We start from the raw sequence: 24,570 nt of genomic DNA on the forward strand, positions 1-24,570 counted from the left end.
CTGTCAACTACGGTCATCTGATATACACAGACAGGGTTGAGAGTTCCTACTCAAGTTTTCAAGAAAAGCAGGATTGTCTAACAAAAAAACAACTACCCAGACCCTTTCTTGGGAACTCTCAATTCCATAGGTGGTTCTACTGTTTGCACTACTCCCCCGGATGAGCTCTGTGACATAAACTACAAACATTTTGACCTAGTAAGATCTAGTAAAGAGATCTGAGTGATATTTAAAAAGAAAAAAAGGCGAAAACAAAGATGCAGACTGAAACCTCTCAAAAATAAAAAATAAAACTCATTTATTGATAAAAGAAAAGTTTAACACATGATCCATTTGCAGAACCCAAAACAAATTCTTCTGTGAGCTCCTGCATGGTCTACATCTCTACACATACCATGTGAGAAATAGACATCCACGTAGGCACATACACAGGATAACATATGCGGTACTGTCTGGCTACCAAGACCTGGGGATGGTAGTTTCTCATATTCATCTTATTCACACACTCATTGACATGGTTTACAAGAGAGTTATATAATTTATTGTTCACTAAAACAAAACAGCTTCCCCAGCATCACCTTGATTTAAACAAAAGAACACGGCTTAAAACAGGCACCCTCTGCCCTCATCCCCCACTCCCCACTCTGGTAACCACATATCAGCACCATTTATATCCCCTGGCCTGAGAATGGCCCAGTGGTACAAAGAACAGGGAAGAAATATCACAAGCTGATGCTGTCAGAGCAAATAGCATTGCAAACAGCAGGACTAATTAAATTGTCTAAAAGTGTTGACCATGATTTTCAAAGACAAACCACACCCTCTCCTTTTCCCCTAATGGTCTTGGAGATTTGTAATGTACTTTGGAAAATTTAATTCTAAGGCAGACTTGGGAGCCGACTCCCTAATCATGTCATGCCACTGACACTTTGTGTCTCTGCTGTCAGGAAGTAGCTTCGCATCCCGATCAGGGCTGATGCTGGGGCCCGCCTTAACATCTAATCAGCTATGAAATAAAACCCACTGATATGGACCCGTTGGCTGTGAGTAATGAGTGAATAGAGAGAGCTGTAAACAGACATAAAGTGAGATTTTGCACTTCCAAAAAACATGAAGTGAATATGTAGTGTTAAACAGAGATGATATTCTATAACTTAGGAAGGGAGACATCTGAGAAGAAAAAAGTAAGCTAGGAGAACAGGGAAGAGGGACAGATTTCCTAAGGTTCCTTCCTGGGATCATCGCTTTAAGACAAATGAAAAAAATGGCAAATTGTACCTTTCATGGGGGTGGAGTAAGTAGTGAGCACCAGCCAATGAATTTGGCTGGAGAGGTGAGTGACAGAGAGGGAGGGCATGAGCGGCAGGTTCTGAGCTAAGAGCCGCCACACATTCACATACATCTGGCCAGGGTTTGTGCAGCTGAAGAGCTCCTGGCAGCCAGAGAGCAGCACAGTATAAATAATGACACGTGTGAATGGTGACAACTTCTAGGAAAATTAAACAGAAAACACCAGATCATGCTCTCCCCAGCAAATACCTGCATGTAAGGGGAGGTACACTGCCAGCAGAGAGGTGGACACCTCCCGACAGCAGCATTTACAGGAGGGGGCTCGGAGAAGCTACCTCAGAGCTCATGGAAGTCTGAGGCTGCACTGGAGAGCCTGGGGGAGGGACTCAGCGCCTGACAGTAGTGGGCCAGAAAGCTGCACGTTTTGCCTGTGGCCCCACAGATGCAGCCTCCCACGGCAGAGCGCCTCGCTCTGTTGCTCCTTGACCAGACTTCTGCTCGTGCTGGGCCTTCCTACCAGGCACCAGGGCGGGGGCACGGGGAGAACCCAGGCAGCTGGTTCCTAAAGAGCCCTGGGAAGAAACCAGGGCGGACTCCCTGACTGAAGAAGCTCGTGGGCAGAAGAGTAAGCTTCCCTGAGCTGGCCCAGAGGGCTGCTTCCAGGAAAAGAGAAAGGGCTTCCTCTTACTTCCGTCTTCTGGCTGGCCCTTTACTTGAACCAAGTGCACAACCGGAAAGGCCCACCAACAGGATCCACTCTGCCTAGGTCTTCTGAAGCAGCAGGAGCACAAGAAAAAGACAAACAGGGAGAGGGCCATGCCAAATTAGCTTCCAGAAGCCCCAAAGCTAGTGCCATCTCTCCTACACACCACATTTTCTGGGCCAGGGACCCTGTATCAATAATTGGCATTTTGCAAAATGCACTGTTTTGTACTGCCCAGTCCTCAGATCCAGTCTTACAACCCACCTGGACAGGACAGGCTCTAGCAGCTCCCCAAGTCACAGAAGCTGGACACACATCTGATCCTTCTCCTGGCGCATGCCTTCTCACTGTAAACAACTCTCAGGACTGCCGTGGAAAGACAGCTGGAGCCTGGGGCTTGCACAGAGAAGAGGACAATCCTTGAACCCACTTTGGTAACTTCTAGGCCTGAGGCTTCACAGGGCAGGGCCACTGCCACCTCCAGTTAGAGCCTTGGTCATATAAGCACCTGCTGGTAACCGCAGAAAGGGTAGGTGAAAAGTACCATGCTTCTGAGGGAGACCTAGTCACAACTGATCATATCTCTCTAACTTAATAAATTATGAGTAGGTTGGGAGTCACTGCAATGAGAATGTGGTTTTGGGAAAGAAGAGAAAGAAAAAGATAGGGCTGGGGTGTGTGTGTGGTAGGTTACGAGCTTTGGTGAAACACCGAAGAACAAGACCCCTGATGAAGTTGTGCGGCTCTCTAATTTGCAGGGTGAACTGCATCTCTCAGGAAGGAAGAGCTTGGGGACAGGAGAGGAGGACAGCATGCCCCTATTCCATGTGCATGAACACACACACACACACACACACACACACACACACACACACACACAGCTCAGGAGATGGAGAGCTAGTGAATGCCCTCCTGAAATAGTTCTCACACCAAGAGGGGAGAAGAGGCAGCCAAAACCAAGGCAATGCACCTTTCTCTGCTTTCGCTGCAGTTTGTTCCCAAATCTGAAGGCTGACCTTGAGGTGAGCCACCCCTGAGGCTATTTCTTACACTCAGGGAGGCATGCAGGGGAGGGAGGGGTCACAATTAGTGTTTAGAACACAGGGGACCGAAGTCCCCACCAAGTGGTTCCCTTTAGAAGTCTAGGTCGTGGAGGCAGCTCGGGGCAAGGCACTGCTGCTGCCCTGGCCTCGTTGATTGTAAACAACCAAGCACCACACAGTGTCAGACCAGCTGCTTCTTAATTCTATGAACACACTCTCTGTGCACACTGGCCTCATCTTCCCACCCACGGCAAAGTGTGGGTGTCTTCCCGAAATGCTGGCAACTGAATGCTACTGTGCCCTGTGCCTATCAGGGGCTGAGGCTGGAAAACAGGCCCGAATGCACAAAGTGACCCATTTCATAAGCCCCCCATGGACAGAAGCACGTCCCACTCAGCCATCCTCTCCTCAGCCTTGTGCACTGGCAAACATATCCTGAGTCCTTCATATCTTCTCAATATGAAATCAGGCTGGTCAGTGGGAGGTAAAGTGCATGCCTCCCCACAGAGGTACACACTTAGGTGATCCTGATTAAAACCTTTGGGGTACTCAGCCAAGAATGCTGAGGACCTAAGCACACATTTCCTGGAGCAAGTTTCTTTTCAGCAGGAGAAGCCTAGTAAAAGTTTACTGAGGAAGGAACAATTCATAATAACCCCAGATCTAGAGACAGAGTCTAAAAACAAAAGCTAATTTTAAATAAAATATATATATTTTCAATTTAGGCAGCACTTGATATCTTTCAGAAGCTAAAGCAACTAAGAATACAACATTGTGACCCACGCGAGGAATTCAGAAAAGGTGTTGCCGAGGGTCACAAGCCAGAGAGAATAAAGATTAAAAGCTGCAGCTTTGGGGGCTGGTTTTAAACTACTAGGTAGGTCTAAACATCTCCTGGAGACTTGAATAGGTAGGAGGATACTGAGGTAAAATATTTGGGAGAGGTCTGAGAAAGAGATAGGTCCAGCCTTATAAGGAGAGGGGGTTCCTACTCATTTAATCCAGGCCTGGGCCTGGAAAGGAGAAAACATGAGGTGGGGGATGCTAAGATTTTTAAATAAAGTGAGCTGTGCAACAGGAATAATTTGGGTAAGGTGGATCAGAAGAAGGGGGGCAGGTAAGGGAGACATGATGGAAAAAAGTTGAAAAGTTCTGGGTTAAATTAAGTACAAATGAACAGGGATGGCACAGCCACTAAGAGGGACCTCTGCATATCTGCTACCCACTCTTCCCGCCCTCAGCCCCACCTGGTCCAGGGTACCGAGGTATCAGGTAGAGGGGTTCCCCGACAGCAATCCTGCCTCTCCCCAGAGCCTGAACCCTACCTGAGGCTCTGGGGCCAGGTGCTGGGGAACACACAGGGGTGGGGTGGGCAGCTGCAGGGAATGCACCCAGATCGCTATACAAAGGCACCGGGGGAGTTGATGAAGATGGGAGCACTGCTTGGCTGGATCAGTTCATAGAGGGCCTCATACGTCCCCACCACAAAGCCCACGAAGCCCAGGATGCTGATCAGGGCGTCCTTGGCGATGGTGAGGGGGCTCATGCCCTCCGAGTAGTAGGTGGTGATCTCCAGGAGGGGCGGGATGATGAGGGCCAGGGCACTGCTGCTCACGGACCCCACCAGGGAGATGACCAGGTCCAGGCGGGGAATGAGGATGGCCAAGATGCCTGCAGGAGAGAGGACATGTCTGTTCAAGACTGCCCAGAGCTGGAAGAGACCTCCTCACTGTTGAACAAATTTAGCTAAAGCGTTCTTCATCTTGAATGGAGAGCTCTGCAGGAACTCAGACATTATCCAGTCCAATCTCTCATTCCACAGATGAGAAAACAAATGCCCACAGGTGTGGAACAACCTGGTCTCACTGCAAGGTTGGCAGAACTGGGACTGGAACCCAGATCTCCTGGCTTTCAGCTTTTTCTGCTACAGGACATGATTTCCATCTTTCTGAAGCAAATGAACAAAATTACATTCCAGGGCAATCTGGTCCCTACCAGGGGAGAGAGGCTGGAGCAGAAAGGGAGGTGGACTATTTCTGAGCGACTGGTCATTTTCGTACCACTGAGGGTACCTCCGTCACAAACATCTCTACTTAACTGACAAGGAACAAAACAGGGGGGAAAAGCTGTCCTTCTGGAACAATATCATGGATAAACCCCATTTCACAGAGCATTTTCCTACAGGGCAAGTAGAAGCAGTTCAGGGTGCAGGCTGACTTGAGGAGCCAGGCCCCACACAATGACTACATGCCTGTGCCAGGACAAGTGAGCGGCTCCCACACCTGAAATGTAGTCCCGGACATATGAGAGGGACATGGAAGTGACACAGAATGGCGGGCTGCATTAGGAAATCCCGTCAGCTTCCACACCCCAGCCCCAAGTGCCCTGCTGTCCAACTACCGGGAGGAGGCTCCACTGACTGCACTTACTCCAATGCCCACTGGTCCCGCCATGCCCGTCGGACTCAGCCTTCCACCGGGGGTGCGGAATGAAGGCCAATGTTTCACCAGTTGATGGAGGATTATGGGCTCTGGAATTAGGCTCTTGTCTCCGAATCCTGGCTCTGCCTGAGTGACTCTGGGGGAAGTTACACCTCCCTTTTATTCCCTGGTTTTCTTGTTGGCAAAATGAGGATACAAATGACTCCTGAGTCACAGAGAGACCAAGATGATGAAATGAGCTGACACAGGCACTTACCACAAGGTCTGGCATACAACAGGCTCCTAATACAGTTCATATAATCATTGCTAGTATATATATTGCCACCCACGAAAAGTGCATCATTAACTCATTATTAATCAAATGTATTTTGACGAACTGTCTTCCCCAAAGGCTCCAACTGGAGGTCCTCAGCATTGAGACTGGGATCCAGAGCACATCCCTGACCTCACTGATTCCCATCAGTTACATCTTCTATGGGGGCTTCCATTCCAACTCCATTTCATAAAGCAATGTAGCCAAGTCGTTCTGAGGAAGGCACCACAGTGATGAGATTGCCAGAACACCTCAGTCCAATGGTGCCAATCTTCCCTCAGGTCAATTTTACTCCTCTGATGGACTGTCTGCATTGATCACTGCTTCTTTGGCTGAGCTACAGATAAAGGGACTGGGTTGCATTTAGAAGCCAGGTTTTGTTGTTGTTGTTTTTAACTTTAAAAATAAAAAAAAATTTAAATTTTATTTTATTATGTTATGTTAGTCGAAGCCAGGTTTTATGAGAAGCACTTGCTTTTAAACTGGAAGAGCACTCCCTGCAGTAAGAGGAGAGGCATGTGGGTCCAAGACTTACCAGGGGAGGGACAGATTCATCGCCTGTCTCACATTTATTCTGAAGCTATGTCAACTAAAATGAATTCAGTTCCTCATTCACACTGGCCACCTTTCAAGGATTTAACAGCTACCTATGCCTAACGGCTACCATCCTGGACAGCACAGACCCAGAGCACTTCCATCACGGCAGGACATCTAGTGTCTGGTAGACGGCACTGTGAGGCAGCCCCTCGCTGGCTGAATCTGCCTCAGGTCCATGGATATATAACTTTACAACATTATTATTGTCCCCAGAGGGGTTAAATGATAGAACGTGACAGACCTGAGACTAGAATCCAAGACCTCAAGCCCCTGGTACAGTCACATCACAGAGCTGACGATTAAGAAAATGCAGAATGATACCCGTAGGAGGGAGAAGAGGGGAGCTGGCTGATCAGCAGAAACAGCCTGTCTGTGAAGAACGGGAGGAGTCAGATGGTGGGTTAACACTCACAGGGATACACTGCAATCGTTTAGCAGAGAATTGGTATACAATCAGCCCTGACCTCTCTCTGCTCTGTAAAGGAAGTAAGGCAAGGGTTTTGAAGCCTAATGACAAAAGGGAATACAAAGATATTGAGTCTCAGATCTGCCTCTGCCACGGTTTTACAGCCCCAGGGGCAATGCTTTCCTCTTTCCTTATTCTAGTGTCCAACCATAATGGCAAGTATCCATTAATACCTTCAGTGTTCTGAAGCCTTCAGAAAGTCCACAGAAAGTATAGACTTTTAACTTGCCCTCCAAGTTAAAAATAGTCTGCTTCAGCCGTTAGCTCTTTCTAAATAGAGTTGGTGATCTCCCTCAGATCTTCAGGGTTGAATTTGGAGAAAAGTTAAAAATACAGAAAGCTGATGACAAAATGATGGCTTTCTCATCATGGGCAATTGAATGCTCAATAAGAGTTGATCTGCTGTGTGACCTAGAAGAGGACACCTGCCCTCTCTGGGGTCTGGGTCTGCATCTGCCTACTGTCAACATCATAGTGATGGCTCCCATGGTTCCAATTCAAGTGAGTAGTGAGGTGGCAATAGCACCGAGGCAGCAATCAGAACTGAGCCCTAGGAGAAGCTGGTACAGGAAGGTGGTTAAAAGTGTGGGCTCTGGACTCAGAACCTGGGCTCTAATCTCAGCTCCACCACTACCCAGCCAGCTATTTAACTTACTGCTGAACAGGGATGGTCACATGAGATCATTCACATAAAGAACTTAGAGCACTAAGTGCACAATGAATGCTTCATAAATGTGAGCTAATGCAACCACCAGTCCTAGCACAAATGAGCTCACCATTCGGAGCCTCAGCTTGGTCACCCATGAGGTCAGGTGACTGTACTAACACTGGATGGTCACTGAAGTCTCACCCAGCTCTGAAATGTTAAGGAGCTACACAGTGTAAGTTTAGTCACTTAGGAATGCATTCTGGGATATGTCCCTCAGCTCACTGTCAACTGGGAAGCACCATGTACTGCTCAACGGTGGCCCAGCAGAGCAATGGGATTCCTCTCTGAGGACACATGGTTGTGCCAAAAACATAGCCTCCAGCCTGCCTGGTTTTGTGCCATTAAAGGGAGGGTGAGTTAGTCTTCTGGTGCCAGCCCCTGGTCTCCATGAATGCTCCAGCCCACTCAAGAGAAGGGAGACCTTTATCAGAGACAAAGAGCCTGAGGAGGAGAGAAGTCAGATGATCTGCCCAGGCCCTCCCGGTGCTGAGTCGGCCATCCCCCCTTCCCTCCCATTAACCTGGAGGACATATGGTACTTCATGATACGACTTAAGTGAGGTCAGATGTGCTCAACTCTATGATAAGAATTAAGTGGAAACAGCAACAGAAGTTTGTATGATCAGAAACTTTTCTCAGATTAGACAGAGATGTTCCACTTCATCATGACATTTTAGAAGCAATCTAAAAACTTGTCCTTGTTTTTACTATAAAGGACATACAAGATAAGCTTGCTTAACAAAAATATCTTTTAGAAGTGGCTAAACTTTTCTCTTAAAGCCAGGACCACAGCGCTGCAAAGGCCCTCTTCCTGTCCTAGCTGGACCAGACACCACAGCTGAACCCCAAATAAAGCCTGACACTGGAGAAAGATAATGGGGAGGGGTGGGGAGAAGGCAAGAATTGTGAGCCTCCCACTAATATGCTGGGGAAAGAGGAAGACAAGAGGACCCAACCAAATTAGCACAAATAGCCCCAAGGGCTCAAACAGCAGGGGTACCTGTTTTGCCCCCATGCAAAATGTGGCAAACTCGTTTTAGCTAATTCCAAAGAGAGAATCAGGTACTTGAATCAGGTACTTAAGAAAGATATGGGAGCAACCAAAACCTCTTCTAGCATTAAATGTCTTTACTCTGAGTTAAAGCCCTCTAGAAAGAGAAAGAAGGTAGAGACCTCAGGAAGCAGCCAACCAGGAATATCCTGCCCCTACTCTCTCCCCGCTCCCTCACAAGAACACTCCTTGTGTTCAGGGTTTGTATGGGATACAAAGAGGAAGACAGCACACTCCTAACTGGCAAGTCATCGCCCTCTGCAGCAGCCTGGCTGTGGCATGTACAGCAATGGAGGACCGAGGACAACTCAGCTAGCCCATGTGATTAGTCAAGAGGGCCCCACTAGTATTACAAAACATCTTCCCTTTGGGTTAAGAGACACTAAAAATATGATCTTTTAACTGTTGAAACAACACAAGGCAAATGACCATGTTTAGAGAAGGAACTGATTGGGATTCTGGAGCCTGTGGTTTCAGACCAGGAACAGAAAAGCTGACTTGTGCACTAGAGAAGAGAAAGCACTTAAGAGAACAAACACACACAGAGAGAAATATGTTGGACACCTACAGCCCTGTGTCCAGAAGCTCTTTCTGCTGTTTCACTGTGATTGATGCTGGTGAAGCCTACCTATGTTACTCTAAAATGTCTACAAATCTACCTTGAAAATTAACAATAGTCTTGAACACAATATATAATCTCACTTAGTGGGAGTATAAATTAAAAAGTACAAAAGCAAGGAAAACAACCTACATGTCCAACAGTAAAGGAGTAGCTTAGTAAATACAATACGCCAATATAATGGAATATCGTGGCCGTGAAAATATTTATGAAGGATATGCATACTCATGATATAATATCAAATAAAAAGCAAAAGACAAAGTTCTGTGTATACTATGCAACATGCAGCCATGAGGAGTAACACAGAAGATAAAATGCAAAAAAAAAAATCATTTTGTTAAGTCAGTGGTATATTCAGAATTTCTTCTTCAATAACCCCAGATCTAGACATTCTTGAAATGTTTTTACATTAGCTTTTTTTTTTTTTGAGCAATATTTTGGTAGAAATTTAAAATCAGGCTTGAAGCAGTTGTGCAGAATCACAGTTTAGACTTGAGAGAAGCCTTAGCAATCAGATACCCTGCACGTCTTACAGCTGAGGAACCTGAGGCCTCTCTCGGGAGGGTTCGCAGGGGCCCATGGTGCACAGTTCATTAACACTGCTGCCCTCTGTCTCTGCAGCTGCAGGATGGAGACGTGTGAGAGGCCAAAAGGTGCCGAGAAGCCACTCTGTTTGGACCTGGAAGCTTCATACTCGATTGGGTCTGGCTGTTTGGAATGTTCTACAACTATGCATTCCAGTCCAAACAGGTCTTTTAATTGATACGGTTTTATGTTATTCATCTTCAACAATAAGTTTTTGAAATGTTCATACTTCACTGAAGTTAAGGTGTTTCATGTGGCAAATGCCACAGAGAATTAACACAAACCCCTGAAGGACAGGTTAATGCTTCATGGAACCTGAAGAAACGACTCTTCCTATACCTCTGAACTCCCTCTGGAGGCAGCCTCTTCCAGCCTCTCCTACACAAACTCTGCACACAGGTGACCTGCTAAGTCCAATTCAAACATATGGGCCGGAAATAAATATCACTCCATATGCAATCACAACAAAATGAGCACCATTCCCTGACACATGTATTCCCCTTTCCCCTCCTCTCCAACAGTCTGAATTAAGCACCAAAAAGTAGATACAGCAGTCTGTGGGTTTGTTCCCTTAAAGAGAGTGGTAAGAAAGGTAATTACAAATGGGAAAAAAAAAAGAGTCTGGACCAAATTCCCCTGCTCCCCTTGGGGGGTGGAGGGTGAGGAAGAGGAGGAAAAGTTGGGAAAAAGGACAAGAAAACACCATAAATAGCAATAAAACAAGCTGCTATTAAAATTATAGGTATAATTGAAAATAATCAGTTCTAGCAAAGTTCTAAAATCATATACCAATTAACCTTATGCAGAAAAGATCTGAAAGTACAGAAAAAAACAAAAACAAAATAAACTCACATCAATACATTGAAGTTGGTGCTACAGTGAAATGCCTCTCCTCAATCCCACAATCACTTCAAAGTCTCCAGGGAAGGTAAGAGAAACCCGAGTGCTCAGAGATGAAGAGGCTGCATCATTTAATAGGCTGACCGTGCAATGCTAAGTCACAACAGATCACAGAAGGGGAAAATAACTGAGTGAGCTTGAAGATCAAAACCAGCTTGTATCCTCTGAGCATCACACTCTTTAAGGGAGATGAAACCCCCAGACAGAGTCAGGAAAAGTGAAGCAAAAACCAAGAGACATCTAAGGATAGCACGAGGTCTGTGAATCAGAGACTGCTGGCTCCTGTGGGGCGCAGTGGAAAGAAACCTGGCAGGAAGCAAGACATATGCTACTGGAAGCTAAGCCAGGCTTGAGAAGAAAATGGGGCCAGGAGAGGAATCAGGCCCAGCGTCACTGCCCCAGCTCTTCGAGCAGAAATAAGTTGGTGTCTAGGCAGTTAGAGCACATTTTACCTAGACAGACTTACCTTTTCTAGAGGAACCACTTTGAAAAAAGCCAATTATCTGAATGAACTACCCCCACCCTTTCTTCCAGCGCCCTTTGGATTCCAGAATGGGAATACTGAAAGTTGTCATCATAAACACTGTACACATGAAAGCTGTCTCTTCAACACTTGGAAATCCATCCACAGAGAAACATATATATCTGAGTCAAAGCATCGGGAGTTGCAGGCAGAAGACAGAAGCAAAATCCAGAGTACCTTAGCACATATTAAGGCAAATTAATGGAAAAGCAAGATACATCACATTCTTTCCTTTTCAGTTGCTCTGGGGCAACAGTGGCCTATGGGTAGCTCCGGGCACTGGATTAGCTGCTGAGTGGGCTTTTCCTATAGGCTGGCCTAGACAAGGCCAGAAGGTCTGCAAAACAGAGGCTACATACAAGGACAAGTGAGATTCTTGGTTGCCATCAACTTGCTGGAGTTGGCAAAACCAAGCAGTCCACCCTCTGCCTGGCTCCTACCCAGCTCCATCCTGTAATAAATCCTTAGAAAGAATGCTGCCCAACATTAAATCAAAAGGTCCTGGGGAAGGCATTAAGTTCCTTTGTTCTAGGGAGTTCCTTCCATGCAAAGATCCAAGACACTATGCTTCAACCACATCCTTGAAGTACAATGAGAAAAAGAACTAAAGGTGGCTTAAAAAAAAAAAAAAAAAAGAACTACAGGTGGCTTGAAGAAATCTGTTCCAGGAGAGGCATTAGTCCGTTTCGTTGAGGAAGTTTATTTTGGGATAGGCACCAGTCTGTTCCTTGAGGAGATGCGTCTGGGATAGGCACTATTCAGTTCCCTTGAGGAGATCCTATCTGGTATAGCCACCAGTCTGTTCTCTTGAAGAGGTCCATTCTGAGATAGGCACTAGGCTATTACCTGAGGAGGTCCATTCTGGAATAGGCACTAAGCTATTTTCTGGAGAAGGACCATTCTAGGTGAGGTACTAGTCTGTTCCCTTGAGGAAGTCCGTTCTGGGATAAGCAATATCAGTTCTACTGAGTTCTCAGTTCTACTGAGAAGACCATTCTGAGATAGGCACTATTGCTTCCCCTGAGCAGGTCCTTCTATGACAGGGACTCCTTTGTTCCCTGAAGGAGGTTCATTCTGGGATGGGCACAAAGCTGTTCCCTCAAGGAGGTCCATTCTGGAATAGGCACTAAAGAAGGCCTCTTTAGGATAGGCACTAGTCTATTCCCGGAGGAGGTCATTTCTGGGATAGGCACTAGGCTATCCCTTGAAGAAGTCCACTCGAGGATAGGCACTAAGCTGTTCCCTTGGGGAGGTCCATCTGGGACAGGCACTAGTGTGTTCCCTTGAGGAGGCCCATCTGGGATAGGTATTAGTCCATCCCCTGGAAGAAGTCCATTCTTGGATGGGCACTCATCTGTTCCCTTGAAGAGGTTTATTCTGGGATAGGCACTAGTTTACTCCCCATGTCTAACCTCTACTGCCCTCCTCTTGCTATCAGTCAACCCATAAAGTCATTTCTGATTTTCCAGACTATGATCAAATGCTAGACAACTTTCACATCATTTATCCCTAAAACACTCCATTCTGCTTCAATTTAAAAACCACAGAGACCTATCTTTATTCCAAAGATAGAGGCTTGGACTGGATAATCTAAGAAGTTCCCAGAGAAGTCTCAATATAATAAACCAAGACATTTCTTTTCCCAAAACAATACAATTTTTAAAAATAAAACAAAAAGCCAAACAGAGCCAAAAAGTGAAATCTAGATTCCAGCACTTCAATCTGAAAAGAAATTGCAAATTTAAATTGGATATTATAGATCAATTTATTCAGGGGTTCTCTATTCTATCAACTCACAGAAGCTACCAAAAAGAAAGAGAAAAAAAGAAAAATTTATTTTTATTTTAAAATGTATACTGGTTTCAACCAACAGCAAATAGAGTAACATCGTATCTCTTAACTCACACTCCTGGGTGTGTGGTCAGGGAGGAGGAATAAAACACAAAGTAAAAAAGCAAACACCTAGGTTAATCCATACAGATTTTCTAAGAAACACATTTAGTAAATGTCTAGTATAGTATCATGTAGGCTCAAAATGAAATCTAAAGGAACAGACTGTCACACTGGGAAATGATTATTTGAATACACCAATAAACATGCACCTGCTATCAAAGTAACCTACACTTACATGCATGAGTTAAATCGCTCTCTATACACTTTTACCTTACTCTATCGCAAGGACGTGGGATCGTAATTTTATATCTTTGCTATGAATTATGACCATCACTGTAGTATTTTATGCCGTATCTACAAATAAATTGTTCTCATTCCCACGTCCTTTAGAGCACATATATAATCAATTCACTTCACCACCTAGCCAGGCCTCAACTCTGCACCTGAGACAGCAGGCCAAGTTTCCTGCTCACACACTACAACTGTTTTCACTCCATCAGTCTCTCACTCAAGAAAGCCCTGGGGACTGGGTGCCCTTTGGGAAAGCAAACAAAGCAAGTATCTTGTCTTCTACTCACATGTCACGCAGACCAGCACGGTGCGCACGAACAGGTCTACGACCAGCTCCCAGTGCTCGGGCACACGGGACACGAAGAAGGGGATGATGATCTCAGCCGGGACATAGAACTGGAGGGCATAGGTGAAGAAGATGCCGATGGAGTACAGCAGCTTGACCGACTGGTACAGCCTGGGGAGAGAGCCAAGACCCGTTCAAAAGCCTGCTCTGCTTCCATGTGCACTAGCAGTGAGAGGGCAAAACGGTCTCATGGTGAAGGGGCCATATCTATCCAAGTCACAAATGCACGTGGTCCTTTGGACCCATCAATTTCATGTCTAGGGATTTATCCTGTGGGTATATTTGCACATGTGCACAAAACATTGACATTCAACATATGTCACTGCAGCGTTATTTAAGTATGAAAGACTGAAAACAGTTTAAATGTCAACCAGCGGGCAACTAGTTAAATAAATCATGGTGTCCCATATAGCTGTTAAGAAGTATGAGGCAGGGCGCGCCCTCTCCCTCCTCCACCGCGGCCGCCTCCTTTTTCTGCCGCTGCCGCTGCCGCTGCCGCTGCCGCTGCTGCTGCCGCTCCCGGGGCTGCTTGTGTGCTCGTTCCGTGCGGACCTGGTACCTCTTTCGTGAAGCAGCAGCTGAGGAGACTCCGGCGCTTGCCATAGCCGACGAAAAGCCCAAGGAAGCAGTCAAAACTGAGAACAATGATCATATTAATTCGAAGGTGGCGGGGCAGGATGGTTCTGTGGTGTAGTTTAAGATTAAGAGGCACACACCACTTAGTAAACTAATGGAAGCCTATTGTCAACGACAGGGTTTGTCAATGAGGCAGATCAGATTCCCATTTGATGGGCAGCCAATCAATGAAACAGACACACCTGCACAGTTGGAAACGGAGGATGAAGATACAACTGATGTGTTCCAGCAGCAGACAGGAGGTATCTACTAAAAAGGGAACCTGCTACTTTACTGCAGAACTCTGTCCCTCCAGACCAAAGAAGACATTCTCAATTAGAAAGCTGCAATTTGGTTCCACCATATCCTGACTACTACAGTATAGTTTTCTCTATTCTTTCATTTTCCCCTTCCCCATTCCTTTACTGTACATAAAGTAATTGTATGTGCACAAGCATATTGCATTTTTTTTAAACTAAATGGCCAATGGTATGTTTTGATCGACATCAAATGGAGATGGGATGGGGGAAAATACTGCTTCCGTGAAAATACCCCCTCTCTCCATTAGTGGCATGCTCAGTCAGCTCTTATCTTTATATTCCAGTAAGTTATTTTGCTCTCACTGTTTAACAAAAAAAGAACAACATAAAAATCCTTGCATACCTTGTTTGATTGGAGAATTTTAATGTTTTTCATTTATCACTGTAAAACCAAGGACAATTTTATAACTTTTTTGTACGTAGCTGTTACATGTAGGGCAATCTGTCTTTAAGTGGGGATAAATTACTCTAAAAGAAATGAATCCTAGATAGTTTTCCTTTCAAGTCAAGCATCTTGTTGTTTAAATAACTTCTTGTTTAAAAGGAAAAAAAAAAGCGTGAGGCATAACTATAGGTGCTGATGTGGAACTAGCTTTGTGATATACTATTAAGTGAAAAACGGGTGAAGAAACAGTGTCTACAGTGTGCTATAAATTGTCCAAAAAAAGAAAAAAGAAGGGGAAAACACTCCCCCTCATACACACATACATATGACATTCTTACATATTCTAAACATCTCCAAAAGGAAATATAAGATATTGCCTCTGAAATGGGCAACTGAAACACTGGGGACTTGGGGGAGGCAAATGGAAACAAACATATACTGTATAGACTTTGAACATCTGCAATCTTTACCAGGGACCTATATCCTTTCAAAAATTAAAACAATTAAAATATAACAGGCCTTTTTATACCCTCTCCTCCAATTCAGTGCTCCCTAGAATCAGATGGCGACTACACAGCCAAGAAGCAGGAGCAAAACCCATCTTTCCACTCCACTGTGGCTGTCTCCCTACCACGGCTTCACATGTGGCTTCTCAGGGAGACCATTACGTCACCATCTGCTATCTCTATCTTACCTCATGCCTAGGACTGTGCAGAGTAGAAAACAAGTCTGATCCATAAGTACTCATGGATCTGACACAATCATTAAAAGGGAAGGCCACCCTGCTCCTTAGCAAAGCTCCACTTCAAACAGGACCCTCATTGCATTAGGCAGCAAGAAACATGGGCCTCCCCCACCTCGTTGGAAATCTATTTAAAGTGATAACTATACTGTGTATAATGTGCATTGACTTTCTCTGTGGTTGAACTTAATACCCAGAAGATGTTCTTACGCTATAAACAGGAGAATACCCTGGGAGAGACTTAGTTTGACAAAAGGTCTTACTTGCTCCAAGAATAGATAATAAAAAGGCTTTGGAAAAATCAGCTGGTGGTTCTATAATTAAACTCAGTACAACACCAAAGCCTTCTGGAGTGCCAGGAAGTCTGGAAGCAGGATAGTCACCTGCAGGGATGGCTAAATAAATTGTACCCGAATGGAGGCAGAAAGATTAGAGTAGCTGGTTTGGAGTATCAGAGGAAAGAAGACAGGTGCTTATCTATAGCTTCAGATTATGTGGGCTGCTTCTGTTCCTGCTGATCCATTTATCTCCAGTTATGCCAAGCTACCACCTGGCTCTTGAAAGGACAGGAACATTTGGAAATTTAAAAGCAGGCATCAGAGTGAAAGAGAAAGACTTTCTGAAAACACTAGCCCATTGCAAGGCTACCACTTGGCTGGCCACCCCACAGATCTTGTCCCCAGACCCCTGCTGGTTAGGGTGTTCTGTGCTAAACACCAACGGCAAGCTGAATAAATGTTTTTCCCAATTTTCTCCACCTGTCCTTGCACAATGCCTCACTGATCGGAGCTCTAAAAACATGCACAGGCAGGTCAACCAGGCCAGCCTGAAAGGTCCTTTTGATCCCCAGGGCACTCAACAAGCTTCTCAGTGTCTGCTCAGCTGCCCTCCACAATGAAATTCTAATCTTCAAAAGAGAACTGTTGCTTCAGACACACCCTGTGACAGCTACCTTTTTATCTTTTTTAAAGGTTTATTTATTTATTTACTTATTTATTTATTTGAGAGAGAGAGCAAGCGCACATGAGTGGTAGGGAGGGGCAGAGGGAAAGGGAGAAGCAGACTCTGCTTAGCAGGGAGCCCGTCACAGAGCTCAATCCCGGGATGCTTAGATCATGACCTGAGCTAAAGGCAGATGTTTCACCGACTGAGCCACCCAGGTGCCCCGACAGCTACCTTTTTAGTTAGCATTTCAGTATGTCTTAGTGTTGCCCTGAAATACAGTAACCAAGAGCTAAACAAAGTGAGAGACAGAAGGGCTCCCCACAAGCCGTCGTCCATGGTGACAGGCCTCTACCTGCACATCAAGCCAGTAACTGCCATGGGAGAGGAACAGCAGAACCTGGGAACCTAGCCAATTCTCCCTCCTCTCTCCCTGTCTATTTGGAATGTTTAAGTGAACTGATGGGATACTTGGCCCTTCCAGGCTCAGATTTCTAGGGAGGAATGGTATTTCAGTCACCTGATAACCAATCCATTTGGCGCACACCTCCATAGGAATTCCTCTTCCAAAGTAGAAAGCTCAGGGCAGTGTCCTCCTTCTGATAGCATCAGAATAGTATTACAAAGTGCTTTCTCATGCATAGCATTTGGTCTTCATGACAACCCTGGCAGAAAGAAATGACTACTCCTGGTTTCCAGAAGGGGGAGCTGAGGCAGTGAGCAGCTGTGACATGCCCAAGTCCACAGAGCTGGACATGGCAGACCACGTCTATCCTCTAAGCACCAGTTGCTTCCTGAGAACATCTCCTCATTCATAAAATGCTCAGTCCCCGCATTTAGTCCTCCTTTTGATTCAAAAGTCATCCCCTGGGTGATGATCATGTGCCAGGCACTGTGATGGGTGCTGGGGTGCAATGGAGCCCTGCCCTCCCAGAGCTGATCATGTAGGGAGATCACAGTTCGGGTAAACGGACAATTACACTATGGAATAAGATTTAGGCTAGGGTCCAAATGGGATCCCACAAAAGCAGAAGAAAGGGGCATCTGACCTAGAGGGGAAGTTGCGGGTAAGACAGTGGAGACAGTTTCTCAAAAAGAGTGACTCCTAGACTGTCTTCCTGGCCGAGTAGGAATGAGGTGCAGGTAGGGCTAGAACTGGAGTGGGACCAACAGGCACCTTAAAGGTTTCGCCTCAATCAGAGGAGCAACGGGAAGCTCCTCAGGGATCTCAACAAGGAGATAGATGCACAACTGACTTGAGTCTGAGATGGCTCATACAGGTAACAGAGAACAGGTCTGGAGAAGGAGTAAGACTGAGATAGGTGGATGGGTCCAAAGGCTCAGTGCACAGCCAAGGAGGGATGGTGCTGGCCCGGGGGTGAGGGTGGAAGCAGTGGGCTAAAGTGAAGTGAGCTGATTAAAGGTATAAGTAGGAGGGAAATCCACATTCTGACCTATTAATTAAAAAAAAATAACAACATCCAGTGTTCCCAGGCTTCTATCCTCCCCCACATACCAGCAATTGGGCAGGTTGAGGGTTATGCTCCCTTGGATATTAGCTCCAAACTGCAGGTACCCCAGACACCCCAGACTGATGTAGAGGGCAGTGATGATGGCCATTCCCACATACAGGATGATCGGAAATTTCTGGGGATCCTTCATTTTGTTTTCAAGGGGCAGAACCTATGAGAGTAGTGAGAGAGAAGAGAAAACAGGAAAAAGTAACATTAATGGCCAAAATAAATTGTAATCTTCTCAGAAAAAGTAACTGCTTTATCCCCAGGATTCCCCAAAAGCACATCTATCCTTTACCAGACAGATAAACAAAGGCAAGTTATTTCCTCAGAGTTCAAGGAGATACCCCGCTTCCCATGTGGAAGCGGGGAAAGTCCTGAGGGCAAGGGCAGGCAGGACTGGCCCCAGGACTCCTGCCCAGGCCAGCGCTCTGAACTCCTGCTCCAGGGTCCCCATGGGCTGGGGTGCTCTCTGCCCCTTGGCACAGCCACGAGGCAGCTGCTTCATGCCCACCCGGCACAATGGAGAACAGACCTCGTCTGAGATCACAGCTCTGCTAACCTGTCCAAAGAATGCAAAATGTAGGTCAGGGAAAACTGCCACTCTAGTTCCCAGAAACTGTTTCCTTACCTCCAAGAGGGCAGGTGCCAGCAGTGACATGTTAAACCTCTGACTTAGAGAAAGGGGGGTGCTGAGGGTATCACAAGTTAGAGGATGGAGCGATTCAGGCTCACAAAATGTAAAACAAAACCCACTTTCCAGATTCCTATTCCAAACCACTGACCTTGCTGCCCTTTCCCTCACAGCAGAGGACATTCCAAAGCAAAGCAAAGGTCCCTTTGAAGACTGGTTCCTCTAGGAACAGGGAAAACAGAAGCTGTGACTGACAGGCTTCACAACCTGCTATCAACTGCATCTGGCATGGCTGACAAGGAAAAGCAACGCAGGGCAATGTCTAGCTGCCCCACAAACCGTCTTTGATCTTGTCATGACATTCCTTTTCCTCAAACACTTGCGGCCATGAGGCAGAGTGGGTCTGTGCCAGACGCCGCGGGTCTGCTACAGGCCTGGTGCTGTGAGGGGCGCCACAGCTCCGCACTTCCGACCAGGCCTCAGCACCGCACCCCCTCCCCAGCTCAGGGGACTCAAGCTGCAGCTGATACACATCCAATTAGAAACAGTTTGTAAGCTTTCCTTCCATTACCTTTTATGGAGGTCTAGAGAGCCAGAGGGCAGGCAGCCCATCTCCTCCATGTCTGCCAGGCCTGGGCCAGTGGCACAAACACAGAGAGAGCAAGAGCACAATGAACAAACAGCGAACAGGGGCCCTTCACCCAGTCACACCCAATAGCCCTCAAGTCCAAACTAAGAGTCAAAACAGCAGTGTTTTCCCCCCTTATAAAAATAGAAAACAGAGAAATCTTAAAGTAACAGATAATGATGATTATAGAATGACTCCATTTCCAAGCCTTGGCTGATGAAATGATGCAAAGAGCAACTTCTACACTGTGCTGTTAGGGAAAAATGATCTATTCAGTACAATGCTCCTTAAGAACCCAGGGTCTCCAGGCAGCTTTCCACACTTAACTCAGTCTTTTCTTTCCAGTCCCACATACGTGGGGCCTCTTCCTCACTGCTGCAATATGGGCCATTTCAGGCCTCAACCCCAGCAGCAGGGAAACATTGTGTTTGTGAATCAAGGGGAGCCATTCTTCCTGGGCACTGAGAAGTCCAAAGAAAGAGCAAAGCAAAAGGTGTTAAAACTCAGGACAACAACTTACACACTGATCTCTTAGAAAGCCTCCACTATGATGTTAGAGACTTAACCCATTCCATCAATACCACCAGGGCAATTTCTTAGTATTTTGACAAAAAAAAAAAACAAAAAAACAACTCTCCAGCTTCTAGGTTTTCTTAAAAGTATATAAAGTGATTGAGAAATCAAAAGAGGATAAAAAGATATTCCATGAAAGGAAAAGTGTCTTCCCTTTTCCTAAGCTCTTGGCCAGCAGAACTAATAATTTTCTTCAAAGAAGAATTCTGGACCTTTACTATGAAAAATATAAATAAAAATCAAATTAGGTACAACTGAGTGGCAGATTCCTCTCCTTAAGGAGAATAATTGGGTGAAATCACAGCAATGATGGGGGAAGCTAACCCAGGAATGAAGGCTAAGGCTATTTATCTACACACAAAAAAATATGGCACATCAATGTTCCAGGACAGAGAGATAATTTGCGTGTTTACTGACTTAATAACAAAATCAATAGTATTATTAATAAAAATAAAAATCATTTAATGCTCACTATGTGTCAGGGACTATGTGAAGCACTTCACACATATCTTATTTAATCCTAACAAATACTAATGATTAAGTTCACTTTTCAGAAGCAAACAATGAAGGCTCAGAGAAGTTACATCCTTACAAAGGTCACACAGTTACTCCTTGGCAGAGCCAGGACTCACCCCAAGTCAGTCTGACTCTAGGCCCTGGATTCCCAATTGCCACGTATTACTGCTTACTGCACACACAGGGGATGACTGTGCAACACAGGGGTTTGAATGTAAGCGTTCTTAAATCACATACAATTTATTTTCAAAAGCTAGAGCTGGGAAACTCCAGTGGAATCCCTGAAATGCTGTCCGTTAACTGGCCAGTAAGTTTCAGAAGATAATTTCTAATAGCATTTCCTCAGCCTTCCATCAAGCCTTAAAGGACACCAAGGACAACAGATCATCACAGTGCAACTCTTACCATCCCAATGCCTTCAAATGCAAAAATGGCTGTGCCAAAGAACAGAGGGTAGGTCTTCCAGGGCGCCACCAAGGGGAGGTGGCTGGGGTCTGGGATATTCTGAAAGAGAAAATAAAACAAAGTAAAGGTTATACAGAGATTCGAGATTTGAACTCCAACATCAGAGAGGTCACATCTCTTCCTAAATCCAAGATCCTGTGAAGGGAGAATGTCTGACATCTGACAGATGATCTGGGGGACATTTAGCTTTTGTATTTTTTTCCCTTCAGTCTGAGAAAACCCTACCTGGGATGGGGAAAGACTATAGCCCAGTGTACTATAAAAAACTCAAATGTTGAAGCTTGCATGAAAAAATTCTTTCATTAGGTAATCCCATCCCCAGAAATTTAATCCGAGTAGGAAAAAAAAATCAAAATATAAAAAAATTAGAGCAAAGTTATTTAACAGTAATTAAAAACAACCTAAATATTCCCAAACAAGTGAAACAAGTTAGCTTACTGCACATCAACCATACCACAGAATATTATGCACTATTTTAAAAGTAAAAATTGAGATAACTAAGTAGCAAATGAAAAACTGCTTATGATATACTAGAACATTAACTTTTTAAATTTACATATTCACTATAATACAACTACATAAACACTCCACACAGATAAAGCTGGAAGGAAAGGTGGAAGATTTTTAAAAGAGCTCTTTTCTTTTTTTTTCTCTGCTTTTCTTCCTTCTTTCCTTCCTTCCTCTTTCCTTCCTTCCTTCCTTCCTTCCTTCCTTCCTTCCTTCTCTTAATTCTTGTGAATGAGTGGACACTTGAAAAATTTTATTGATAAATACATAACAGGAGTGCTGGAACATTTAGGGACAAAATAGAAAAAAAAGCATTTAAAAATAGAGGCAAATAAAAACCAAGGCAATTGTTAACTGCAGGTACAATGTAAAGATGTACAAGCAGGAGGTGCAGACACAGAATTCTCCCTGGCTCACCACTGAGCAATAGCCCCCAGTAATGGATAGCATCAAAGGAACAGGACTCAGCATGGGAAAGAAGCTTCTGTCCTTTCAGAATGTGGCTTTATCAACCATGTGCATACACAGCTTACGTTAAAATAAGAATTGATTTTAAAACTGCCTTTACAACGTTTTAAAATTGATTTAACTATAGAGGTATTTAGATAAATATGGGTAACACTCTAACAGTATAACAGAATAATATCAGTGAACAAAAGATCTAATATTAATCTCTGTAATAGGCTTTTCTTTGAAAGTTTTCAAAGCAATTATACTATAGTCTCCCTAAAATACAAATAATTTTTTAAAAATCCTTTTTTTTTTTCCCTGAGTCCCTGCCTATAAAGATCTCTTTATAAGAAATATTTCAGGGGCGCATGGGTGGCTCAGTCAGTTAAGCGTCTGCCTTCAGCTTAGGTCATGATCCCAGGGTCCTGGAATCGAGTCCCACATCGGGCTCCCTGCTCAGAGGGGAGCCTTCTTCTCCCTCTCCCTCTGCCTGCCGCTTCCCCTGCTTGTGTTCTCTCTCTCTCTTTCTCTGTGTTAGATAAATAAATAAAATCTTTAAAAAAAAGAAAAGAAAAAGAAATATTTCAGTATCTGGAATGCAGACAGACTAAGAAATATTTTTGCTCTACAATGAGACAAAGAGTGAAATTGCCCTGTAATTATTCCTGAATCACAGTGCAACTTAAGTTCTTGGAAACAGGAGCAATCTGTTGGTTAGTGGATGACTATTGCCCTGGTTCATACATCATATCTGGCTGAAGTATCAGAGAGGGAATTTCAGAATACATGTCTGGGGATACTGGTGTGAATGAGACCAGCAGAAGGAATTTATAATTCTACATACTTAATGATTGCTACTGACTTAGAGCCCAATCCATTAAATGAAAAAAGTTTAATGTGCAAAGAAACACATTAAAATCAGCTCATTATCAACATATTGTCTCCTCAATTCTATGATACTAACAATTTCAGTGATAACAACTTTTTGAGAAAATGCTTTTAAATGTACATAAGGATTGCAAGATGTACTCAATTTTGGAAACATTATACCTGTGAAAAAACTGCATCTCAGAATTAAGGAAATGCAGTGATAAACACATTTATTGGGAGCCCCCTCTGGGTGCCATCTGTCAGTCCAGGTGATGAAGCTAAGGGGAAACCTGCACAGGTGGAGGGCCTCAGTCAGCTTCCTGGGCTGGCGTGTGCATGAGGAGCAACAGCACCAGTCACACACATGCTCAGGACTGGGAAAAAATTCAGAAACACCGGAGAGTGGAAGAAGATGCCAAGACAAGACAGCAGTAACAACAGCATCAGCAACAAAAGTGACCCAAAGGGAGCATCTTACATACCTACACACCTACATACCACATCAAAATGAAGCTACTCAAACACACAGCCAAACCACCATCCTCCCCAGCTCCCCCAGAGCAGAGAGCACTGTGTGATCTTACACATGGTTCCTGGCTGAACCCAGAGGCAGGCGCATACTCGCTCCCAAGAAATCAGCAGGGCTGCCTCATCTGCACGTGCCAGTGGCATGATGCACCACAGACAATGCTCTGAATGGACACTGTCTTCACCTGGGACTGAGACACGGTCGGAACCCATATTCCCATCCCAGCCCTGTGTTCACAGCAACCACCGCAGTCCAACGACCTGCCGTGCTTTCAAACTAAATGCAGCACCTGTGCGCGTCCATGTGCGCTTGCCTCACTCACTTTAATGTCCACTGCGGTGTGTCCCAGGCACTGATTGAGATCTCTAATTACAAAGTTAAATCATGCATTTATTTACCCTTCCTTGTTTTAACTTAATTTGCCAGAGGTAGAGAAGGAAACTCTCTGGAAATGGTCAATCATGCGTTCAAGGGACCTCCTTCCATTCCCATAAAAAACAGGTCACGGACAGCAGTTTATTTTATTTTTAAAAACCAGTTCTTCAGAAGAAAAGTCAATTATCCGCCACCCATCCGACTTCCTAAGACAGGGGAAAACCAGTAAATGCTCACTGAGTACAACGTTAATCTAAATTCATTATATCATATTCTCAGTGCAGGAAGAGCTGTTTTACAACGCACTGTTTTCCTAGAAACCATATCAGTGAGTGACCAGGTCACTGTCAAGCAGACCGTATGAAAATGAGTCAATGTTCACCTGTCAGACTGACCAAAATTAAAAAGATTGATAATACATCTACTTAATGCACTACGGAAGGCAGTCTATATGAAATTGGTTAAGTAGCTTTTGGAAAAAGCAACATGGCAATATAAAAATTCAAAAGTGCACACTCTTTAGCAGCTATACCCCTACATAAATACCTTGGAGAAGTATTTATACGTGTCTACAAAAAGGAAGGCCTAAGAATACTCACTGTCCTAATACTAAAATAACACTAAAAATTATAAATGACCTGACAGTCCACTGAATGGGGACTGGTTCAATAAACTATGGTGCATCTATGCTCTGAAATACTATGTAGCAATTAGAAAGAATGAGGTAAAACTATGT

The 24,570-nt window shown here is 44.7% G+C and overlaps 1 protein-coding gene and 1 pseudogene across 6 annotated transcripts in view; one reads left to right on the forward strand and one right to left on the reverse strand.

Moving 5' to 3' along the window:
- Positions 1-276: 276 nt before the first annotated feature.
- The window catches only part of SLC36A1 (solute carrier family 36 member 1), a 67,564-nt gene continuing 43,270 nt past the window's right edge, over positions 277-24,570 (reverse strand). For 5 of the 6 annotated variants that reach the window (XM_028106602.2, XM_028106603.2, XM_028106605.1 and 2 more), the window contains 4 exons: positions 21,044-21,142; positions 18,290-18,456; positions 13,711-13,880; positions 277-4,707 (listed from right to left, as the gene is read on the reverse strand). In XM_028106602.2, the coding sequence (XP_027962403.1) occupies positions 4,436-4,707; positions 13,711-13,880; positions 18,290-18,456; positions 21,044-21,142 (708 nt within the window). In that variant the 3' untranslated portion in view covers positions 277-4,435. The remainder of the gene's footprint in view (positions 4,708-13,710; positions 13,881-18,289; positions 18,457-21,043; positions 21,143-24,570) is intronic. The other variant, XR_015768210.1, reaches the window with a different exon arrangement.
- LOC148164398 (small ubiquitin-related modifier 2 pseudogene) lies at positions 14,194-14,671 on the forward strand (annotated as a pseudogene).

The sequence above is a fragment of the Eumetopias jubatus genome, unplaced genomic scaffold (genome assembly GCF_037043125.1).
Source record: "Eumetopias jubatus isolate StellerSeaLion01/CBP00866 unplaced genomic scaffold, mEumJub1_p1.0 scaffold_5, whole genome shotgun sequence".
Lineage (NCBI taxonomy): Eukaryota > Metazoa > Chordata > Mammalia > Carnivora > Otariidae > Eumetopias > Eumetopias jubatus.